This window comes from Asparagus officinalis, chromosome 1 (assembly GCF_001876935.1).
Source record: "Asparagus officinalis chromosome 1, Aspof.V1, whole genome shotgun sequence".
Lineage (NCBI taxonomy): Eukaryota > Viridiplantae > Streptophyta > Magnoliopsida > Asparagales > Asparagaceae > Asparagus > Asparagus officinalis.
In genome coordinates, this window is record NC_033794.1 from 14,913,228 (window position 1) to 14,937,671 (window position 24,444).

At 36.9% G+C, this 24,444-nt stretch overlaps 3 protein-coding genes across 3 annotated transcripts in view; 1 reads left to right on the plus strand and 2 right to left on the minus strand.

Annotated features, from left to right (window-relative positions):
• The window catches only part of LOC109836623 (zinc finger CCCH domain-containing protein 39-like), a 2,006-nt gene extending 1,506 nt beyond the window's left edge, over positions 1–500 (plus strand). Inside the window, 1 exon segment of the mRNA XM_020404585.1 lies at positions 1–500. This exon segment is cut by the window's left edge and continues 11 nt beyond it. Coding sequence (XP_020260174.1) covers positions 1–93 — 93 coding nt within the window. The 3' untranslated portion in view covers positions 94–500.
• Positions 1,262–2,079, minus strand: LOC109830956 (60S ribosomal protein L14-1-like). The gene is made up of 4 exons (XM_020398310.1): positions 2,016–2,079; positions 1,790–1,900; positions 1,606–1,718; positions 1,262–1,521 (listed from the first exon to the last, which is right to left on the minus strand). The coding sequence occupies exons 1-4, from the start codon at positions 2,077–2,079 to the stop codon at positions 1,465–1,467; spliced, it is 345 nt and encodes a 114-aa protein (XP_020253899.1). The 3' UTR covers positions 1,262–1,464.
• LOC109851304 (probable 60S ribosomal protein L14) lies at positions 1,982–4,687 on the minus strand. The gene is made up of 5 exons (XM_020421368.1): positions 4,600–4,687; positions 4,395–4,496; positions 2,512–2,641; positions 2,328–2,440; positions 1,982–2,243 (listed from the first exon to the last, which is right to left on the minus strand). Exons 1-5 carry the CDS (start codon positions 4,600–4,602, stop codon positions 2,187–2,189), a joined length of 405 nt encoding a protein of 134 aa, XP_020276957.1. The 5' UTR covers positions 4,603–4,687; the 3' UTR covers positions 1,982–2,186.

Below are 24,444 nucleotides of genomic sequence, written 5' to 3' on the forward strand. Positions count from 1 at the left end.
TGCCGCATGGTCCTCGCAGGCGACTCCTGCCCCTACGGCCACCGCTGTCACTTCCGCCACGCCCTCTCCCCCTCCGACCACCGCCGCCGGTAAATCAGCCTATTTACCAAACTACCCATCCCGAATCCATCTATATAAATGTGAATATCTATAGAGACGGTTGAGGGGGGAGAGTTAGAGATAATTAATTACGTGGGTGGGTAATTTGGAAAATAGCATTCAGCAAATTGTATATTCCTTTCTGTAATAAGCAGAGGTTTAAGTCATACTAAGTATAATGGAACAAAAATGAGGAGTGGTAAGAGAGTTTAGCTAGTCTATGGTTAAGAGCTAGCAAATGTATCTAGTTATCTTAGATCCTTCATATTTCTGATTAATTTGGAGACGGAGATGAGAGTGCCAGATCCTGGCAATCATAATAGTACGCGAACTATTGAATTCTTTGTAAAGGATTGGAGACATTGAATTACTGCTGAAAGCCATTGATTATATTGCCATTATACATGTTGTGTTCCTGATAATACAGTTTTACATTATGAATGAAGCCTAGTAAGTATGCTTTGTTGGAGGTATTGGATACTTTTGAAAGCAAATCATTATATCGCAGCTATGAATGTGATGTTCCTGATTTTACTGTTTTACAGTATGAATGAAACTTAGCAAGTATACATTGTGTGCCACTGAATTAATGTTTCATTTACCGGATCAGTGCTCAACGATCAGCTCTCTAGCAGTGACAAATAATGCACTTAAAAAAAATCTTCATGTACAGGATCATCAAAGTCGCCTAATATTGGATTAAAAACTCTTCATAAAAGAGCTGCAAGACTTTGATTTGGTTGCACTTGTTTTCGTTACATTTCCTGTTTACTTCGTTAGCCCAAGTCCATTCCTTCTTATTTACATACGCATAAAACCATTTACTCTGGGAAATTGCAACTGTGTCAAAATGTATCAAGGCTATTGCTCAAGTGTTATAGCAAGGCCTGGTCTTTTCATCATTCTTAACTAGGGAATACAGAAATGTAAGGGATGGTAATTTCTATCAAAGAAAAACCTAATGTCTAAGTTCTTAATTGAAAGGAAAACTCGTATGTTTAGATTTAATTTTTCTCATGAAAAAGCATTAACTAGTTGCTGCCAGCGCAGACGACAAAACACATCACAGACGCAAAACGCTATATGATTTGGTACCCAACGCAAATGACAAAGAAACTAACAAAATATCTATTTTCAACTGCTAAATACGTCCACCAAAATCAAATTACTCAAGCGTCCCAAAACTTTGTAAACCTAATTTGACAAAAATTCCACAAAGCATATGATTTAACGAAAGCAAGAAACAAGCACGGGCCATCAGAAGTATCCAAGGAGTACAAACTAAACCAGCAAATGACTACTTCTGAAGTTCAAGAAAGTAACTACTAGAGGAAATCAATTGAGCAGATAATAATAAACTGTCCTCTAAGCTGCAGTTTGCTTCTTCAGCTTCCCGAGCTCTTGCCTGATAGCACTTCCTCTCTGGTACACCAACAATCAAAACAAATATGCGCATTAGTTTTGCGTTGAATACAAAACCGATAGAGAAGAATACAGACATATTACCTTGATCTTAGCCAACATGACCTTGAACCTGTCAAAATCATTCAAGGACGCTCTCCGCTTCTGCACGATCAACTTCCTTCCCCAGGAGCTGTTCTCCCATTTGTTCTTCACATCTGAAATTAATAATAAATTCAAGTTACACTGGAAACAACAGCAAATGTTTCAAAGTAGGACAAGTATCTACCAGCAGCTTCCATTGCAGCAATCAAGGACTTCTTTTTCGGGATCCTTGGGATGTCAATCTTGATATCAGGCTGCCAGCGCAGACGACAAAACACATCACAGACGCAAAACGCTATATGATTTGGTACCCAACGCAAATGACAAAGAAACTAACAAAATATCTATTTTCAACTGCTAAATACGTCCACCAAAATCAAATTACTCAAGCGTCCCAAAACTTTGTAAACCTAATTTGACAAAAATTCCACAAAGCATATGATTTAACGAAAGCAAGAAACAAGCACGGGCCATCAGAAGTATCCAAGGAGTACAAACTAAACCAGCAAATGACTACTTCTGAAGTTCAAGAAAGTAACTACTAGAGGAAATCAATTGAGCAGATAATAATAAACTGTCCTCTAAGCTGCAGTTTGCTTCTTCAGCTTCCCGAGCTCTTGCCTGATAGCACTTCCTCTCTGGTACACCAACAATCAAAACAAATATGCGCATTAGTTTTGCGTTGAATACAAAACCGATAGAGAAGAATACAGACATATTACCTTGATCTTAGCCAACATGACCTTGAACCTGTCAAAATCATTCAAGGACGCTCTCCGCTTCTGCACGATCAACTTCCTTCCCCAGGAGCTGTTCTCCCATTTGTTCTTCACATCTGAAATTAATAATAAATTCAAGTTACACTGGAAACAACAGCAAATGTTTCAAAGTAGGACAAGTATCTACCAGCAGCTTCCATTGCAGCAATCAAGGACTTCTTTTTCGGGATCCTTGGGATGTCAATCTTGATATCAGTCAGGGTTAGCCTCTTGAAATTCATCTGGCCACGTACCATGTCAGGGGCATCGACCAGAGCCTGAAACAAATTTCAATAAGCAACCGCATATAAAAGTCTTCTCAATATGATTATTCTGCTTGGAAGTTTAAATCAGTAAAGCATTTATTAAAATCCACAATGCAACATGAACTGCAGACAACAACTGCTCAGAAATCCAGAACTTTTTAGAGACGCTACACAAATTTCCAGGCCAAGTAGTTCTAAAGCATGAATATTAAAGATAACATCCCATGATCATACACAAAAGTTGTGTTACAATTAGATTTTTGAAGTATGTCAATACACATTTTTTCCATTTTAGTTTAGTCAACCAACCTAAAAAAGATAATAACATGTCGCATTGAATATATAGCATGAGCTTCTTTTTAGAGAGCACCGTTACCATATCTAGAGAAATCAAAATGCACTTAGTACGTAACAACTCATAAAGAAGATGCAAGCAGCAAAAGAAACTTGATCTTATTCCTAAATCAATAAGGGTGAGTTGAAAAAAATAAAATAAAATAAAATTAATAACCTACAGCACAAGCCTCCTTAGGGGACTTACAGTTTCTGTTGCTAATATAAATTCACTTTTTTCAGCCCATCCACGTCACATAACCCTTGTTTTAACCATATTAAATTTTGACTTATAACTTCTTTCCAAATAATGGCATGTCATGAGTGATTTCTGTCGAACAAAGGCTGCAAAGTCAATGTGATCTCAGATAAAAACCCAACATTGGTCCTAATCTGGTATAAAATCTTGAAAACATTTTGATTAAAAGCCAATAATAGTTACTTTCAAATGAAAACTGTCTAGTTTCAAACACCCCAAGAAGTTAGAAACTTATCTAAAATATGCAAGACTACTATCAAATAAGATTTTATTTTAGGAACTTGTACAAAAAATAATATAACATATTGGCCGTTCAAAAATTCACTCGGATCTCAGTCATAATATTATCAACGAAACACATATACATTTATATTTCTTAATAAGTCACTCATTATGTCTTCATTTTGGGAGAAAAGACAATTAAGAAGAGAAAAATAATGCAGGAATCTCACACACGTCCCGTACGGAAAAAAAGAAATCTAACATTTGAATATAGCTCATCCAGTGACATCACTACTTTCATACAAATTAACACCTGGATTTTGATGATTCTATTACATTATCAACATATGGACATCCAATTTAATATAAATGTTAAAATCCAGCAGTAATTAATGCTTTTTGTTCCACTGGTGCTGCTGAGTCATAAAACATGATTCGGATCCTCTCCACTATCTAAATAGTAACGAATGGACCACTACATAATCACAACCATTAATTATCTAGTTGATGGTTGTGATTTTTTCTTTTGGGTGCAAATTAAGAATGAGTGCAATACACGGGGCTATGGTTAATGTTAAATTTAGATTGTATCATAAATGCCTACTAAGTAATCAACGATTGAGACTAAAAGTAGTAGTCTCTCAGCTATTTTTTTTTTGTAGCGGAGAGGATCCAAATTCCATAAAACAATACACTCGATAACAAAATCTAAACTTTGCTAGATTCTTCACTGAACAGAAACATGACAAATAATTAGGTAAATTGTTAAAGAAACAACTGCAAAACTTAGAAATATCAGACGTTTGATTCTCAGCCCACATTCATTTGAAATATCACTAAACAACCAGCTGAGCGAAAGGAAATTAAAAAAAATTGCTCTTTTAATAAAATGTTCACATCCTAAACTACAAAAAATCTGGACTAAATATTATAAAATGGAGGAGATCGTACTCTGTTCTGATCGAGGACATCAACGATGACGACGAGCCTGCCATAATCCTTTCCGTAGTTAACGAGCGCCACTCTCCCAATCTCCACGTAGCGCTTGAACGGCTGAAATCAACAACAACAACAACAAACAATTAATCAGTGGAAATAAAAACACCAGGTTTGCGAAAAATTCGAAGAGATGTGGAGAGGGAATCTGATCTCTCACCATGGCTGCTGCGGCTGCTGCTTGGAGATTTGCGGCGGGAGAGAGGAAGGGATATTTAGGGTTTTCTCTCGCTAGGGTTTTTTACTTGACTAGTGAGTGGGCCTTTTATTGGTTCGGTTCGTGTTGAAATAACGAGTTTGCCACTGGACCTGTTTGGGCTGGGCTCTTCTGGGCTGCAGAAAATAAGCCCTGAAATATCAAAGTTTGGGCTCCATAGTGGTGTGCATTTTACAAGCAAAGTAAGTGAACGAAGCAAGTCAAGCAAAATTTCAGAACATGATTTGGCATCTTCAGGTCTTGCATAAAATTGCATAAATTTATTATTTCTTTATAAACATACATTTCCAAATTAAAAAAAAAATATCATATTTGTAAGGAACTATATTATAGTTCAGGATAGTTTCTTAAAAAATCATTATATTTGTTGATCGGCGCAAGAGTTTATGTTATGTTAGTTATTTTATTTGAAATTCATTCTGGTTTTATTAAGCGTAAGTAAAAAATTTGTGATATAGAATTCATGGTTACTATTTTGATATTTACAGGGTTGTTTCTACTGATTTGGAAGTCTGTAGTTCTTTTCTAATAAAATACTTTATTATGTTTTTGTACAGGTCTTTTGTAATACAATATGATTATATCTTGAATTGGATAGGGAATTTTTTTTTAACATTTTTTTGGATGATAGATTTTTTTTCTCTTCAAGCTTGTACAATTTGTTTTTCCTTTTTTTTTATAAACATACATTTCCAAATTTAAGGAACTATATTATATTTGTTGAGCATAGAAGTAAAAAATATCATATTTGTAAGGAACCATATTATAGTTCATGATAGTTTCTTAAAAAATCATTATATTTGTTGAGCATCGGCGCAAGAGTTTATGTTATGTTAGTTATTTTAACATTTTTTTTGGATGATAAAATATGATTATATCTTGAATTGGATAGGGATTTTTTTTAACATTTTTTTTGGATGATAGATTTTTTTCCTCTTCAAGCTTGTGCAATTTGTTTTTCCTTTTTTTTGTGATCATTTCAAGCTTGTATAATTGATTCAACTGAAAGTTAAATTCTATATTTATTACGGTGTAATGTAGTACTTGGTGGAGCTTAAAAATAAAAACACACTACTCAAATTTCTTAATAAGTAACTTTATTCTGTAACGCTGTAATCATTTATAATTTATACTATTTTATTTCTCTCATTGAAAAGGTCGTTGTCCGATATATACCTTAAATTTTCAACGAACGGTTGATACTCTACAGCTCACCATCTTCTAAATTTCTGAATACAAGCTTAGCTAATTTATTATGTTATATAAAATAACTAGTCTCAGAACCATACAATTTACGGATTGTTTAGTTTTTAAATTTGTAATTTTTTTAACGAGAATAGAAAAATGTCACAATTTCCCAAATTAAAACAACAAAGTAAAATTAGGATATTAAACAAAAAAGGGTCACTAACTCAGTATTGCTCAATTGTGGATAGACATCCTATGAAGTTATATTTGTGCTATTAGATCCTGCGGATTAATTTTTAAAAGCTTAAAAGAGTCAAAAAAAAAAAAAAGTTTTGACAAGGCAGACAAATCCCTTGTAGTTTTTTTAGTGAGAATAAACTTCCAATTGCTGAATTTTTTTCACTCTTAGAATAATAAAAAAAGTTCACCAAAAAGATCTATCTTTGCTCGGGCAAATAATATAGATTTCTATCTAGGGGTGTCCATCCGGGTCGGCTCGCCCGGCCCGGCCCGGGAAACCAGGTCGGGCAAAACCGAAGCCTGGACCCGGGCCCGGGCCTGAGTAGGCCGGGCTCCGGGCCAGGCCGGGCTCCGGGCCAGCCCGGTTTTTTCCCATTTTTTTTAATTTTTAAAAAATAATAAATTATAAAATATACATAAAAATTACAGAAAATGTCATAAATTTTTTAATAACTTGAAATGACATAAATTACAAGTACAAAAAAAATATAAAAATAAAAGATGATGAAAATAATTTCTTTATTAATAATCAGTAAATCCTTTACAATTATAAATTTATTTCGAAATTCGTCGCATCACAATAGATGAGTAAATCTCAACTAGGTTGGCACATACTCACCCATATCGCTATCATTTGTAACTTTTTTTGAAATAATTCATTACAAATTTAAAGCTAAGAAATAAAAAATTATAATTTGATGAATATTATCTAATTTTATATCTATCTGCTAGTCCCAACTCTTCAAATTTATCTTCAATTATAGCAATCCGGTCGATGCCTTGTGTTCGCTTCTCGTACCTCTACCAATCTTGTAAGCACATCACCGTTTGTACAGTATACGGATCTAAGCATGTCATGTGGTCGTCAATCAAACGTCCTGCTGTGCTGAAGGCGGATTCCGAAGCTACCGTCGAAATCTGCACTGATAGTAAGTCACGAACCATGGTGGAAAGTATAGGATATGAAACTGATCCATATACTCACCACCATAGCAAAAATATCTAAGGTATTTCCTTGACATTTAACTAAGAAAGCAGAAAAATATTCATCTAATTCTGAAACCTCTACTCCTGAACCAATTCTAGATCCACCGGTTAGTTCAGCTACCATTGCATACCTATCAAAACTTACACTTTTACCTCAACTTGTGCTCGAAGCCGAAGGCGCTAAAGCTGTAGACTGTTGTGCAGCTACACCATGTCTAGCTGCAAACTCATCATATAATGTTTTAAAATAATTTCTAATAGATAAATGATGAGAAGTAGCAGTAAGGGTGGAACCATCATCTAAGTCTATAATCTATCCACCATACAATGACTGTAACAAACTTCGAAGACAAATATCCTTCAAACATGGATTAATAAGAACCCCCAAACAAAAAATATGATGAATATGCCTAAAATACTTATGAAATTTGCGCTCCATTTAAAAAATTATTTTTCCAAAAATATCATCCATACGATATTTGGCAAAAAAGTTTTGACTATTTAAAATTTGTAAAGCAGCTAAAGTAATAGTTGGATAATAACAACCAGATAATAACATAGTAGCATCATAAAAAACTTGTAACATCTCATTTAATTTACATATAATTGTCCATTCATCTTTACTTATTCCATAAGTGCTACCAGAGGTAGAACTAGAAGCATAAAAATTTATAAAATTATTTATACTTTCTTTATATTCTATTGCTATACTTAACATTGCATATGTGAAATTCCACCTATGGTCAACATCTTTTGGAATTAGTCTAGGCTTATAATTTTTTCTTTTACAACATTATTTCCATCTTTTAATTTTTATTTCAGAAGCATTATGCATATTAGTAATTGTTCTAACCTTTTTTATCATGGGTTTAATTTTAGAAAATGCACTTTGAACAATTAAATTTAAAATATGACAGATACATCTAACATGAAAAAGATCATCATGATATAGCAATGACAGAGTTGTTTTAATAAAATCAACAGCTATATTGTTATTACTTGTATTATCTAACGAAAGAGAAAATATTCTTTGATCAAATTCTAGTTTCATAAGTTCTTTAATTATTAAATTTGCAACATTAATACCAGTGTGTGACTCTTCAATTGCAATAAAAGAAATAACTCTTTTAAACATTTACCAATTTTCATCAATCCAGTGTGCTGTGACACATAAATAACCAGTTTGTACTCTAGATGTCCAAATATCAGAAGATAAAAAAATTACAGTTTAAACTTTTAAAATAAGAAATCATTTTTCCTTATTCCTCCTGATAATATTTTAAAATATCACGTTGACAGGTTTGATGAGAAAATTTTGTAAATGCGGGATAAAAACCATCTCTAAACAAATCTTCAAATTCATCATCTTCTACTAATTTAAAAGACAGTCTTTTAAGAATAATAAACCTGATTACGCATTTTCTAGCTCGGGCAGCGTCATAATTCTAACTACCGAGGGTACCAGAAGAGGAGGATTGGGAAATCATAGACTGTCGGATATCACTTTGAAGATTATGGCCTTTGTTGTGTTTTTCTATATGGCGTTTGAGATGGTTGGTGCCGCTCTTATGATGAGCTTGGAAAACATGGCCGCACAACGCATATTTTGCCTCTGGGAGATGATCCTACCGTGTTCATCATTGGTGACATCTATATTCTCAAAAAAATTTCACACATCGGATCTCTGTCTTTTAGGAGCTCTTGGTGCAGTAGATTCGTCAGCACCAGATTCAGGATTAACACCGACAGGAGGAGGAGTAGTTGTTGTAGGAAGACTCATTTCTGGATCGGTAGGAGATATGTGTTGCTCTTCATAATCAGATCCAGAAGCTATTTGATAGAAGTATTAGAAAATATAATAGATTATAAGAGAGTATAATATTGTATATGAGAGTATTAGAGAGAAGTAGAAGAGTTTTGGTGTGAGGAGGAGAAGTGAAAACCTCCCTCTATTTATAGAGGCAGCCCCTAGGCAAATGACCAAAAAACCCTCATATTCTACCCTTTTTTGACCGTTTTAAGGGGCAAATCGGTCAAATGCCCAAATATGACCGTTTGGCCGGTCCGGACCGGTCCGGACCGACATAAACGGTCAAAAATGACAGTGGCCTGCCGCTGGCCCGCCATATCCGCTACCAACGGCCCGACCCGACCTGGTCATATCCACCAACGGTCACAAATTGTGGATCGGTTAGCGCCGACTTGGCTGGCCGCCCCGGCCCGCCCGGTTTTTTTCATCAACGGTCACCCCAAGGTTGACCGTGCGGACCCGGGCCGCGGTGCCCGACACTGTTCTGGGTCGGGCCCGGTTTCGGACCGGACGACTTTACGCCGACCCGAGCCCGGACCCGAGTTTGGCCCGGGTTTCCGGGCCGATCCCAACCCGGCCCGGGGCCGTGGGATTTTTGGACACCCCTATTTCTATCTACATAAATAGAACTATCATGGTCTATTCACAATTGTAGTAAAATATCACGTGTTAATCAGATTTATGCAACCATAACCTTAAAGAAAACATGTTTCCGCTTGGACTTGTGTTTCTACTTCAAAAATTGTATCTTTGCAACAAATATTGGGTATATGAGTACGTATATTTTTTTTTAGAGGGAAGGATGCAAATCTCCTAATCCAACTATAAACTAACTATAAACTAACATTATAAGCAAACAATAAATATTGTAATTTTTGGAATAAATATCCGATTATAAATGGTTCTTATAATACAATCTTTCGTGTTGGAAGGTTCCAAAGTATTTGATCTAATCTCTGAGTGAATATTGAGATCAGAAGAAGACCAAGCTAAGAGGTGCTAGTACAGAGAGAACAACCACGTAGTTCCTATTTTTTACATCAAGATCCACTAAAAATTCGTGACGCTCACTTTTCAACTCTCAAAATTTGTGGGCCCATGTCTATACACACCTCATGACTTAAATTTAGTGAGCCCACGTATCTGATAGTTAAATGTCGATTACTGTTTTAGATAGTAGCTACATTTCAGTTACTTTTTTAGATAGTAAGGCCGTACGGGATCTTTTTGGCCTGTTTTGTTGTTTTCCGGAAAAAAAAGAAGGGAAAATTGCTTGGAGGAACCAAAGAAAGTTGGGTCATGCATCCTCACCTCAAGCCCAAAAACCATAACCAAAAAGCACTAAAACTGAAAAATAAGTGCAATCAAGCCCTAAAACCCACTGCCCAAGAAACTATTCCCAAATTACCCTTCTTCTTCCCCATTTAAAACCCAATTTCTTTCCTTCTAATCTGACCCAAGATCTCCCCTCCCCCACCACCGCCTCCCCCTCCCTCACCACCGCCGACGCCACAACCTCCACTCCTACGCCACCGTCTCCTCGTCCTCTTCCCACGCCCTCCGCACCCACGTCAACCAAGTGGAGGAAGCACCCATCGCCCAGCCTCGGCATCGCCCTCGTCACCTTCGGCATCTACCTCGTCGACGAGGCCGCCTACAACCGCATCAACCGTTCTGATCCTCACTCCGGTCACTGAACAGCGAAAACCCTAACCAAAGGTCCAATCTTTAATTTTCAATCTCCCAATTTCTGAGATTTTTGTTAAAACCTAGGGTTTGATGGAGACTTTTGGGATTTGGGCTTGTTGGAAGATTAAATCACTAAAACTGTAAAATGTGGGATTTGAGCTTGTTGGAAGATTAGATCACTGAAACTAGAGGATTTTAGATTGATTAAAAAATTGGGTGTGTGGTGGATTATTATTTGAACAATTAAAATTTAAGAGACTTATTATGCATCCTCTCTTTGATGTTTATTGTTTGCGATTGTATCGTCTATTTTAGCATTACTTGATTGATTTCTTGTTGATAGTTGAGCTAAGAAGGCTTGGGTTAAGGAGCTTGGTCACTAACAAAAAGGGATTTGTGACTCAAGTAATTAAACAAGAGTAATTCGTAGTTACGTGCTAGAGGAAATAGTGGTTAATATTGTAGAAGAAGCATGGCGTGCTCTCGGCATCCGACAGCCCTCGTGTCAGTTCCATGACGTGCTCAATCTCGGCCTCGTCGTGATCCCGCACGTGCCGGGGAGGATACCGTTCTACGAAGGACATGGGATGGTAATAAGAAGAAGAAGAAAGATGATGATAATAATAAGAAGAAAGATGAACCCTTTGAGTTGATTTCTTGAGATGATGATAATAAGAACATGTAGATTTCTGTGTTTGTAAATAATGCATGAGCTTGGTTTTGTGTAACGAGTTACAGATCAATGAAAATTTGAGATAATCCCCTTTTACGTTTGTGCCCTATATGTGATATTTAGTATTCTGTGTGACTTATGCTGCTGTTATGTGATGTTTTGAGTGATATATTCTGCTGTTACGTGACATTTTGGTATTCTGTGTGACTTATGTTGCTGTTATGTGATAATTTGGTATTTTGTGTGACATATGCTATTTTTATGTGACATTTTGGTATTTTGTGTGACATATGCTGTTGTTATGTGCTATTTTTACATTCTGTGTGATATATTCTCGTTACCAGTTATATATGCTGCAGTTTAAGTGTTATGTGATATTTTTACAAATATGATTGTGGCATACATGCATATTTTTTCATCAAGGTGATCCTAGAGGGAAGGGAGACAATGAATATTGAAGCCTTGTTAAGGGAGTCTGAGATGTTAGGAGCAGGACTTGCTGCTCAAATCATATGTGAATGTGGTGAATGGAAGAAGTTGCGATTGAAGTTAGATATTGGCGATCCATGCTGCTCAAATCATATGTGAATGTGGTGAATGGAAGAAGTTGCGATTGAAGTTAGATATTGGCGATCCAAATTATCTTTTGTACTTTGAGGGTAATAATGTACCATTGATTGAGTGAAAGTATTAGATAAACACATGTAACTATAATGTGGTGATTTGAAATTAAAATGTTGATTCTTCTTCTTCTATTTCTACTACTGGGAAGAGGGGAAGGTCTAAAAGTGGATTGTCCTACAAATATTTTGGAGGTGTTTGAATAATTGGATTTGATTTGGTTTATCTTTGGCATGTTTATCTATGTTTGGGTACTAAGTATTGATGTAAATTTATTTAGATCGAAGTGTGAAAAAAGTTTTATTACTCTATCATTCCAAAGCTCAAAATTATGATTGTTATGTGACATATGCTGTTGTTATGTGATATTTTGATGTTCTGTGTGACATATGCTACGGTGAAGAGGAGTGTCAGAGTATTTTAGCATAGTCTGCCGGGGATTTTGCACGCGGTTGCAAGGGTGGAATGGTGAAAAGGAAGAGTTTGAGTTGAAGGTGAAGAGGAGTGTCGGAGTATTTGAAGGATGAGTTGTTGATTCCTGGGTCTTGGTGGGTAAAGAAGAATAAGGGGATGGTGATGAAGGAGGATGTGGAATGACTCTATTAAATCTAAATATCACATACAACAAATTACAGCCATGTGTCACGTATAAACAAATTACAGCCATGTGACAAATAAGCACATTCACTATCAACAAATTACAGTCAAATATCACATATAACACCCAAATATCACGTATAAATAACAAATATCGCAAGCAACACCCAAATATCACAAATTACGGTCAAATATCACATACAACACCCAAATATCACGTATGAACAGCAATATCACAAACAATACCCAAATATCACATACAACACCCAAATGTCACGTATAAACAACAAATATCGCAAGCAACACCCAAATATCATAAATTACGGCCAAATATCATATACAACACTCAAATGTCACGTATAAACATCAAATGTCACAAACAACACCCAAATATCACATACAACACCCAAATATCACATACAACACCCAAATGTCACGTATAAACAACAAATGTCACAAGCAACACCCAAATATCACATACAACACCCAAATATCACGTATAAACAACAAATGTCACAAGCAACACCCAAATATCACATACAACACCCAAATATCACGTATAAACAACAAATACCATAAGAAACACCCAAATATCACATACAACACCCAAATGTCACGTATAAACAACAAATATTGCAAGCAACACCCAAATATCACAAATTACGGTCAAATATCATATACAACACCCAAATGTTACGTATAAACAATAAATGTCACAAATAACACCCAAATATCACATACAACACCCAAATATCACATACAACACCCAAATGTCACGTATAAACAACAAATGTCACAAGCAACACCCAAATATCACATACAACACCCAAATATCACGTATAAACAACAAATGTCACATAAAAACAGCATATATGACATGAAACCGTCATATGTCACATGAAACTATCATATATCACATAAGCAAGTTGACTTCCTAAAAGGACACCTGGAGCAATTCTAAGATGACTTGTCACATGAAGGACAAACATAATTTTATAGCAAAAGTAAACAAGTTGACTTTTATTTCCTTATCAAATTTTACAAACCGATGAACTCTGTTAACCATCCAAACGACAAATTTGTACAAAACAAACTATACTAATAACCACATTGGAAGAGATTCCATCAAGGCTTCTCAACCTCTTCCTCCTCCTCCCCAATCTAAGCCCACACATCTGCCTCATTGCCTTCTCAACCTCCTCCTCCTCATTCGATTTGCTCCCCGAGACAAAGCCAAGGTTTTTCGTTAATTCCTCTCTCATCAAGGCTTGCCGACTAACTTCTAACACCTAAAATTTAAAACAAAATTAACATGAGTAATTCAACAATTCATTGAAACGAGCAAAACCAAAGAAATCCACAGCAATAAACACAAAGGGGGCTCAAACACAAAAGAGAATTGATAGTCAAGCTTTGATTTGATTCCATGATTCAAGTTACAAAATCGACACCCTCTTTGCCGCCAAATCCAATCAAAAGCCCCAAATTTTCAATTCGATTTTCTCCCCGAGCCCGCAACCTCTCTGTTCAAATGGAAATATATGTCAAGTAATCAAAAGAATCGAAGTCCCCACTCTAAAACTACTCTAATTTCAGTCCTTTGTTAAATTCACCTTATTTCAAGTAAAGATATCAACTTTGTTACCCAAAAAACTAACTTTCAATCATCGACCACTCACCGGAGTCTTGATCACGAAAACGTTAGCCACATCCTCCTCTATTTGGCAGCTCGCACCGTCGAGTCAATGATAAGCATCAGGATCAAGGAAGCGCGGGGGGAACGACAAGTGCCACGTCATAGAATGGGCCCCAGACATACAAGAAACCCCTAGGAACAACAAGTGCCACGACAAACTGGTAATGAGAATATATCACACAGAATGTAAAAATATCACATAACAACAGCATATGTCACACAAAATACCAAAATGTCACATAAAAATAGCATATGTCACATAGAATACCAAATTATCACATAACAGCAACATAAGTCACACAGAATACCAAAATGTCACATAACAGCAGAATATATCACTCAAAACATCACATAACAGCAGCATAAGTCACACAGAATACTAAATATCACATATAGGGCACAAACGTAAAAGGGGATTATCTCAAATTTTCATTGATCTGTAACTCGTTACACAAAACCAAGCTCATGCATTGTTTATAAACACAGAAATCTACATGTTCTTATTTTCATCATCTCAAGAAATAAACTCAAAGGGTTCATCTTTCTTCTTATTATTATCATCATCTTTCTTCTTCTTATTACCATCCCATGTCCTTCGTAGAACGGTATCCTCCCCGGCACGTGCGGGATCACGACGAGGCCGAGATTGAGCACACCATGGAACTGACCCGAGGGTTGTCGGATGCCGAGAGCACGCCATGCTTCTTCTACAACATTAATCACTATTTCCTTTAGCACGTAACTACGAATTACTCTTGTTTAATTACTTGAGTCACAAATCCCTTTCTGTTAGTGACCAAGCTCCTGAACCCAAGCCTTCTTAGCTTAACTATCAACAAGAAATCAATCAAGTAATGCTGAAATAGACGATACAATCGCAAACAATAAACATCAAAGAGAGGATGCATAATAAGTCTCTTAAATTTTAATTATTCAAATAATAATCCACCACACACCTAATTTTTTAATCAATCTAAAATCCTCTAGTTTCAGTGATCTAATATTCCAACAAGCCCAAATCCCACATTTTACAGTTTTAGTGATTTAATCTTCCAACAAGCCCAAATCCCAAAATTCTCCATCAAACCCTAGGTTTTAACAAAAATCTCAGAAATTGGGAGATTGGAAATTAAAGATTGGACCTTTGGTTAGGGTTTTCGTTGTTCAGCGACCGGAGTGAGGATCAGAACGGTTGATGTGGTTGTAGGCGGCCTCGCCGACGAGGTAGATGCCGAAGGTGACAAGGTCGATGTCGAGGCTGGGCGATGGGTGCTTCCTCCACTTGGTTGACCGGGTACGGAGGGCATGGGAAGAGGACGAGGAGACGGTGGCGTAGGAGTGGAGGTTGTGACGTCGGCGGTGGTGGGGGAGGGGGAGGCGGTGGTGGGGGAGGGGAGATCTTGGGTCAGATTAGGAGGAAAGAAATTGGGTTTTAAATGGGGAAGAAGAAAGGTAATTTGGGAATAGTTTCTTGGGCAGTGGGTTTTAGGGCTTGGTTGCACTTATTTTTCAGTTTTAGTGCTTTTTGGTTATGGTTTTTGGGCTTAGGGTGGGGATGCATGACCTTATTTTTTTTGGTTCCTCCAAGCAATTTTCCCAAAAAGGAAATATGGAAAACATACATTTTCAACCAATTTCAGCACATTTCCCCTTTTTTTCGTTTATTTCTCAATGAAATATCTTCTACGTCACATTTAAAGAAAACTCAGCCGCAAAAATAATAGTGTTTTCAGCAATTAAATATTGATTTTTAATCATCTATTTCTATTTATTGTGTTTGTTTGAACATAAAAAAAAATAATGAAAATCAGCCACCGTTTCAACACTGCTTTTAGTAATTAAAAATTCTTTGAAGTGATATTTCCAAGTGTTTTCAGAGAGTTTTGTTCTGAAATGGGTTTTCTTAAAATCATACGTGGCCGGGGGGGAGGGGTTGGGGGTTCTCATTTTTTTAGCAAACAAATAGGCCCTTTTAAGGGAAAATTGATATATTTTTTTTAAGAAAGCAACAATGACAAAGAGTTACATATGAATTTGACAAAAAGTTACTGTGCTTTAAGGGAATTTCTGTTATTGTGCTTAGGTACTATGGTAAGACCATTAACTTTAGTATATAGAGAAATTTCAGATTTTATACTGAAGATGTGAAATTTAATCTTTTTTACTCTCTTTTATTTTGATTAAATTGTAACTGAAATTGCATAAAATTGTGAATTATTTTAATATATTTTCTAGATTTATATTCATATATTTAAATGTTTTTAATAATTTCATTCAGATGAATATTTTGGATGCTATTGGAGATGATGTAATTTATGCTTTTATTATAATAATATCTCTTCTTAATATTTATAAAAAAAATATTCATAGTGATTTTAGATCAATATTTTTTTCGACTATTAAAAATTTTGATAATTTTTTATTCAAGGTGAAGCTTTTCAAGATTGATTTAATAAATATAATTTTAGATTTTTATATCAAAGAGTGAATTTTTAATCTTTTTTGTGATTGAGTTTTTTTAAATAATTTCCCAAAAATTGATTTTTACAAAAAAAAATCTAAATTCAATAGATATAATTTAAAGTATGATATAATTACCATAAATATTAAATATCTTAGAAGATTTTTTTATTTATTGAGATTCTTTTCATAAATTTTAACAAAATTAATTATAAAATAAAATAAAATTGTATGTGTAGAAATGTGTTAGGTTATAGATATGATTTAACTACATAAATATTAATTAATTTTTTTAACTTATGTCTAAAAAACTACTTTAGTTTCCAAAATTAAAATTTTAGGTAAAAATTTGTAGTTTGCAAAAAAAATGATTTAAGTAGTAGAAAAACAAAATCACAATAATCGATATTATTTTCAAATACCACAAATATTACATAACAAAATATGACTTTTTTATAAACAAAAATAATTTTAAATTTCTATAATTTAAATTTTAGTTAAAGAACATTTTACAATATGAAAAATGTGATTTAAGTAATAAAAACAAAATTACCATAATATTATTATTTTCAAAACGTACCTTAATCTATGCATGTGTGTGTATATATTATGTTAAAGAATATTTATTTTACTAATGTTTAGAAGATAATTATCAAAATTATAATAATAAAAATCAATTACTAATAATTTTAAATTTCCAAACACGGTTGATTTTTGAAATTTTTAAAAAATTGAATCATCTCTTATATTATCAAAACTAAGTTATTTTGAAATAAAAAAGATGCTTAAAACAACAGAATGTTATTTGCTAAAAAAATTCATATATTTGAGTTAAATTGAATCATCTCTTTGGATTTATTTTAGGAAATTAACACATAAAAAGTCTATATTTAAGTTACATGATCTTTTCATATTTATAAGTTAATATATTCAGTCACCAAAAAAAATTTGATACATAAAATAACATATAAGTGAAAATTTATTCTCAAGATAAAAAATTGTGGGAGTTATAATTTGGTTAGTGTTGTGCGTCGCGGAAGCCTTGAATAGCCAAATCAAAAGCACACACAAGAACAATAGTAGACCACAATGCACACAAGCCAACCAATCACAGCAAGTACACAAGATATACGTGGTTCGGCAATATGCCTACGTCCACGGGGCAAGGAGGGGGAAGTTTTACTAATGAAATCAAAGGGGAATATAAATTAGGGTTACAAATCTTACCCAAAACCCTAAAATAAGACCACTTGATCTCTCAAATAGACTCCAACAATAGAAGCCCTCTTAATCCCCTTTCAGCAGCTCAAAATCGTCCAAGCTTAACCCTAGAAACAAGTTTAGGGTTTAAATACAACTCACAACCGAAACGGGTCTGGAAACAGAACCCAACCCGAAACTGCAGCGTCGGTCGACCGGACCGGTCGACCTCCCTCCATCCAAAAACCAACCAGAATTCCAGAGAGTACTTCGGTCGACCGACCCGGTCGACCGACCATCGCTGCGGTCGACCGGTCCGGTCGACCGCCACCAATGCTGAAGCACAGTGAACAATGTGCACGAATGCGGTCGACCGGGCCGGTCGACCGCCACCATGTTAGCCTGAATCTGAACTCTGTTGCTAGTTTCACAAATCTCCACCTCGGCGAACGTTTACCAAAACTGAGTCGACACCAAAGCACCCCCAATCAACTTAACCGGCTGCATCTGTAAGACTGCCTACGTATCCTCTTGCCCAAGGAATCAAGCCGAACGTAGTTTATCCAAATGGCCGCCAATGGCCTCAACAATGAAGAATATTCAACAATTTCAAACAATGACCAAACTTCACACCTGGTACGACTTTGGTCAACATATCAGCAGGATTGTCCTTAGTGTGGACCTTCTCCAACGTGACATCACCATCATCCAATACGTCACGTACAAAGTGAAATCTGACATCAATGTGCTTCGTGCGTGCATGGTAGACTTGGTTCTTCGCCAAATAGATAGCTGACATACTATCACAATGTACCTGAATGGTCTCCTGTGCAATCCCCAAATCATCCAACAAGCCATGTAGCCACAAAGCCTCCTTCACTGCTTCAGTCACCGCCATATATTCCGCCTCCGTAGTAGAAAGCGCCACTGTAGACTGAAGAGTACATCTCCAACACACCGGTGCACTAGCCAATGTAAAAACATAACATGTAGTGGACCGACACTTGTCAAGATCTCCGACATAGTCTGAATCCACGTAACCAATACAATCCTGCCCTGTCTCATCATTCTTCGCAAATATCAACCCAACATCCACGGTACCCTTAATATACCGTAGAATCTACTTCACGGCCTCCCAATGCCCCTTCCCGGGGTTGTGCATGTACCTAGATACCATGCTCACGGCCTGTGATAAATCTGGCCTAGTACACACCATAGCATACATCAAGCTACCCACTGCGCTGGCATATGGAACCTTGGACATGTAGTCCCTATCATCCACTGAAACTGGTGACATCAAAGCTGAAAGCTTAAAGTGGGGGAGCTAATGGAGTACTCACCACCTTGGTATTACCCTCAAAACTGAATTTCTTCAGCATCTTCTGCAAGTAACTCTTCTGTGTAAGCTTTAATCTCCCATTCACCCCGTCTCGCTCAATCTCCATACCCAATATCTTCTTAGCCTCTCCCAGGTCCTTCATCTCAAATTCAGATGACAACTCCTTTTTTAATTTCCCAATAGCTGAAGTGTTCCTGGAAGCTATGAGCATATCATCAACATACAATAACAAATAAATGTGCTCACCATCCTGTAGCTTGCGCATATAAACACACGGGTCATAAGGGCTCCTCGTGTACCCTTGGCCAATCATAAAGCTATCAAATCTCTTGTACCACTGTCGCGGTGATTGCTTCAGTCCATAAAGAGATTTTTTCAATTTGCACACCAAATCTTCTCTTCCTGCAGCTTTAAACCCCATAGGTTGTGTCATGTAGATCTCCTCATCTAAGTCTCCATGTAGAAAGGCCGTCTTCACATCCATTTGGACCAAATTTAAGTCCAGCTGTGCTACCAACGTCAATAGTATCCGAATCGACGAATGCTTCACAACAGGTGAAAACACCTCATTGTAGTCAACGCCCTCAAGCTGTGCATATCCCTTGGAAACCAATCTGGCCTTGAACCGAATGTCCCCAATAGAAGATCCCTCCTTCTTAGCATACACCCACTTGCAACCAATAGCTTTCTTACCCTTCGGTAGCTTTGCAAGTTCCCAAGTGTCGTTCTTCTGAAGAGATTGTATCTCCTCCTCCATGGCATTCCTCCACGTAATAGAATCAGGGCTGGACTCTGCCTCCCTAAATGTGGCAGGAATCAAATCATCAACGACCTCCACCGATAAAGCATATGCCACCATGACATCATCATATCTAGCTGACCGACGAATCTCTCTCCTCGGTCTATCTGCTGTAATGGACCCCTGAGCATGACCCTGCTCCTGAGCCTCACCATCCACTGTATCCCCTACTTGCCCGACTGTCATCTCAACTCCTTCCCGTGTCACCTCTGTAGGAGTCTCTATGGGAACAGTGCCAACTGGAGTGGGTGGAGTCACATCATCCTCCACCTGCTGCGATATCCCTCCTGTCTGATCTTTCTCTACCTGATGAGGAACTCGAGGCTTCATCATGTACGCCTCATCGAATGTGACATCTCTGCTAATGATCATCTTCTTGTCTTTTGGATCCCATAATTTGAAGCCTTTTACACCTTCTCTAAATCCCACAAAGATAGCCTTCCTCGCTCTCGGATTCAACTTCCCATCACTAACATGGAAATAAGCTGGACACCCAAATATCTGAAGAGTATCATAATCACTAGCCACAGAACCAGACCAGCGCTCCATAGGAGTCTTCCCCTCTATCGCAGTGCACGACAACCTGTTAACGAGATGGCTCGCATAAACTAACGCCTCAGCCCAAAAAGATCTAGCCAATCCACTCTGCGTCATCATACATCGCACCTTCTCCAGCAAGGTACGGTTCAGCCTCTCTGCCACCCCATTCTGTTGCGGTGTCTCTCTAACTGTGAAATATCTTCTAATGTCGTGATCCCAGCAAAACTGCAGAAATGGATCACTCTTGTACTCTCCACCATTGTCTGAACGAAGAGTCTTCACCTTTCTACCTATCTGCAGCTCCACTTTCTTCTTCCACTCCACAAATATATCCATGACCTCATGTTTATGCTTCATAGTATATACTCAATTCCTCCTGGAATAATCATCAATGAAAGTAACGAAATAATTTGCCCCACCAAGCGATGTGTGCTTAGAAGGGCCCCAAACATCTGTGTGAATGTAGTCTAATATACCTTGGGTGTTGTAAATTGCGGTGCCAAACTTCACTTTAGTCTTCTTCCCAAGTATGCAATGCTCACACAGATCCATCTTGCAGGTCTTTGCACCTTTCAGTAGCCCCTGTTTTGCCAATGACTGTAGGGACTTTTCACCTGTGTGTCCAAGCCTCATGTGCTATAGTGTGGTAGTGTCCTCCTCTGTGGTAATAGAAGCTGCCAGACCCCCTGTAATTGTCTTGCCTTCAAGTAGTATAGGTTGTTTTCCCTGACACCCCGCATCACCACCATAGAACCCTTCATGACCTTCAAACTAGCATCTTCTAAAATCACTCTATAACCGGATGCCTCCAAAGTCCCAAGAGAAATGAGGTTCTTCGTCAACTGCGGCACGAACCTCACATCTTTCAATTCCCTAGTCACCCCGTCATGCATTCTGATTCTGACTGAGCCAATCTCACTAATAGGACAAACGTGATCGTTCCCCATAAGCACCACGTCTCCTCTCTTCAACTCCTCAAAGTTGGTAAACCAATCCCTCTTAGGGCAAATATGAAATGTAGCTACCGAATCAAGCATCCACTCCGTAGAGTCGGCATAACAAACTGACGGTAGTGCGGAACAAGAATAACCAGAAGAATCTGAATTTGAAATGTCGCCAACAACCTTAGCAACATTAACCTCTGAAGCTTGTACAGCTTTCCCCCTTTGCTTCCCGGCTCTATCCTTCAACTTTGGGCACTCATTCTTCCAATGTCCCTCTTCTTTGCAAAAGGCACATTGATTTCTACCAACACTTTTATGGCCACCCCTATTCTTTGATGCCACGAGCTGCAAGTGCATCACCCGATGCCTTCTCGGAGGGCTCACAATCATTCTTCCTCAGCTCATAATTCACCAATGCCGAGGTCACCTCCTTGTAGCTAACTGTAGTTCGCCCATTAATCATAGTGAGAACAAAGGTACTAAAGTCATCATCCGGCAACGAACACAATAGTAACATCGCATTGTCTTCATCCTCCACCATGATATCAACATTGGCCATATCCGAAATTAGCTTTGTGAAGTTGTTAACATGCTCTCGAATGGAAACTCCTCTCTTCATCTTGAATTGGTAGAACATTTTCTTCAAATGAAGCCTATTCTCAATACTCTTTGTCAAATATTTTTCATTGAGCGTTTCCCACAATCTCTTTGTCGATGTCTCGTTCATCACATTATAAATGAGATCCGGCGTTAGGCATGACCGAATAACCCCACAAGCCCTACTGTGCATTTTCTTCCAAACCCTATCATTAATCTCCTCGGGTTTCTCTTGAAACTCAAGTGTCTCCTCCAAATTTTGTGCATCTAAGGTGTCCATTACTTGACACCTCCATAAACCAAAGTTAATCTTGCCGTCGAACTTTGGGACATCAATTTTAGTGTTATTGATGCTCAAATTTTGGATCGCCTTTGTCAAAGCCGACCCCGATGTACTAGTAGCACTTGAACTAGCCCTGCTTGTATCACCCATATTGTAGATCTACTCTCCCAACAAGAACTCAACAATGAATCCTTCGAATAAACTCCCAAGTCCAACCCGGAGCTCTGATACCACTTGTTGTGCGCCGCGGAAGCCTTGAATAGCCAAATCAAAAGCACACACAAGAACAATAGTAGACCACAATGCACACAAGCCAACCAATCACAGCAAGTACACAAAATATACGTGGTTCGGCAATATGCCTACGTCCACGGGGCAAGGAGGGGGAAGCTTTACTAATGAAATCAAAGGAGAATACAAATTAGGGTTACAAATCTTGCCCAAAACCCTAAAATAAGACCACTTGATCTCTCCAATAGAGAATAGAAGCCCAAAGAAAACTCTCTCAATCTGCTCAAATTCGTCCTTGCTCTTAACCCTAAAAAACACCCAAAGGGTATTTATACAATTCCAAAACGAAACGGGTCTGAAACAGAACCCAACTGAAACCCGCAGCGTCGGTCGACCGGACCGGTCGACCGCGATCCATGTCGGTCGACCGGACCGGTCGACCGCCCTTCATCCAAAAGCCAACCAGAATTCCAGAGAGTACTTCGGTCGACCGACCCGGTCGACCGACCATCGCTGCGGTCGACCGGTCCGGTCGACCGCCACCAATGCTGAAGCACAGTGAACAATGTGCACGAATGCGGTCGACCGGGCCGGTCGACCGCCACCCTATTAGCCTGAATCTGAACTCTGAATCTGAACTCTGTTGCTAGTTTCACAGTTAGATCACAAGTCAACATGTAAAAACTTGATTAATTTACTAGAACAAATTTGACATATAATATAGTTACCATACACATTTAAATTTTTAAAAATAGAGGGAAATTAATTTTTAGATATATGCAAAATATCTTGAAGATAATGATGAATCACAGATAAATCATATCCCTATATTTCACATCTATCTATAAGGTATTGAAAATTTAGATAAATGTGAAACATCTATAAACAAATTTTAAATCTACAAGATATCTTTTATATATGTTATAAATTTTAAAATAAATGTTAAAATATATTCTTAAATATTTCAAAAATTATTATATATTAATTATTACTTTGTTGTAATTTAAATAATTATATGTTATAAAATCTCTAAAAATAATAGATAAATCAAATTATATAAAGTTTAGTATTATCATTTTTAAATTTTGCTTGTATAACATGTTATGTTTTATATTATATATGTTATAAAATATCAAATTTATAGGTGAATAATATCTTAAAAAATGTTGAATATCCTTACTTTAAATCTACGCGATACCTTATATACATACATACATATATGTACACACACACACACATGTATGTATGTATTTGTGTATGTATGTATGTATGTATGTATGTATCTATCTCTATATATATGATAATCATATTTTTATTACAATTTTATACCCTCATTATCTATTTTACATGAATAAATATACCATTAATAATTATTGTTAGCTTAGTTTGCACATAAATGAATAAAAATATAAATAAATATTATTAAACATAAAAACCCCTTAAAAATCTCTCTTCTCTATTTTGTAGCATTTTAGAAGCCCATGAAGCAAAAGCTTAAAAGAGGAAAATGATTGAAGCCCAAAGAGCAAAGCCCATAAAAAATACATCAAGGAAGCTATGTTTGGACTTGGATGCAAAGAATGGGAATAAAAAGGACTTGGTTGCAAAAAAAAATTTCTCCAATCATGTACGGACTGAGGCAGATAGAAGATGGGCCGGACTTCCAAAAAGATGGGCCGCACTTCCAAAACTTTGCGTCAGCCATTCAATTTCATTTTGAAAATCAAATGAAGCATGAATATGGATGGACCTGCTGCAATTTTTTTTTTGGAGACAAGGCTTGGGCCGGTTTTAGTTGGATTTGAAGCTTGAAGCCAAAAATGAGTGGGCCGGACTTGTGCAAACTTCATCAATGGGCCGGATTTTGTTGCACCTCTTCAATTTCTATTTTGAA

Bases quoted from the DNA above. Each gene is read 5' to 3' on its own strand.
- LOC109830956 (XM_020398310.1), bottom strand. From the start codon at position 2,079: ATGGCCCGTGCTTGTTTCTTGCTTTCGTTAAATCATATGCTTTGTGGA. The intron at 1,901-2,015 runs GTTTACAAAGTT...CAAATCATATAG, and splicing joins TGGAATTTTTGTCAAATTAG to CGTTTTGCGTCTGTGATGTG. The intron at 1,719-1,789 runs GTAGATACTTGT...TATTAATTTCAG, and splicing joins TGCTGCAATGGAAGCTGCTG to ATGTGAAGAACAAATGGGAG.
- LOC109851304 (XM_020421368.1), bottom strand. The intron at 2,642-4,394 runs GTACGATCTCCT...AATTTGTTTCAG, and splicing joins ATGTCCTCGATCAGAACAGA to GCTCTGGTCGATGCCCCTGA. The intron at 2,441-2,511 runs GTAGATACTTGT...TATTAATTTCAG, and splicing joins TGCTGCAATGGAAGCTGCTG to ATGTGAAGAACAAATGGGAG.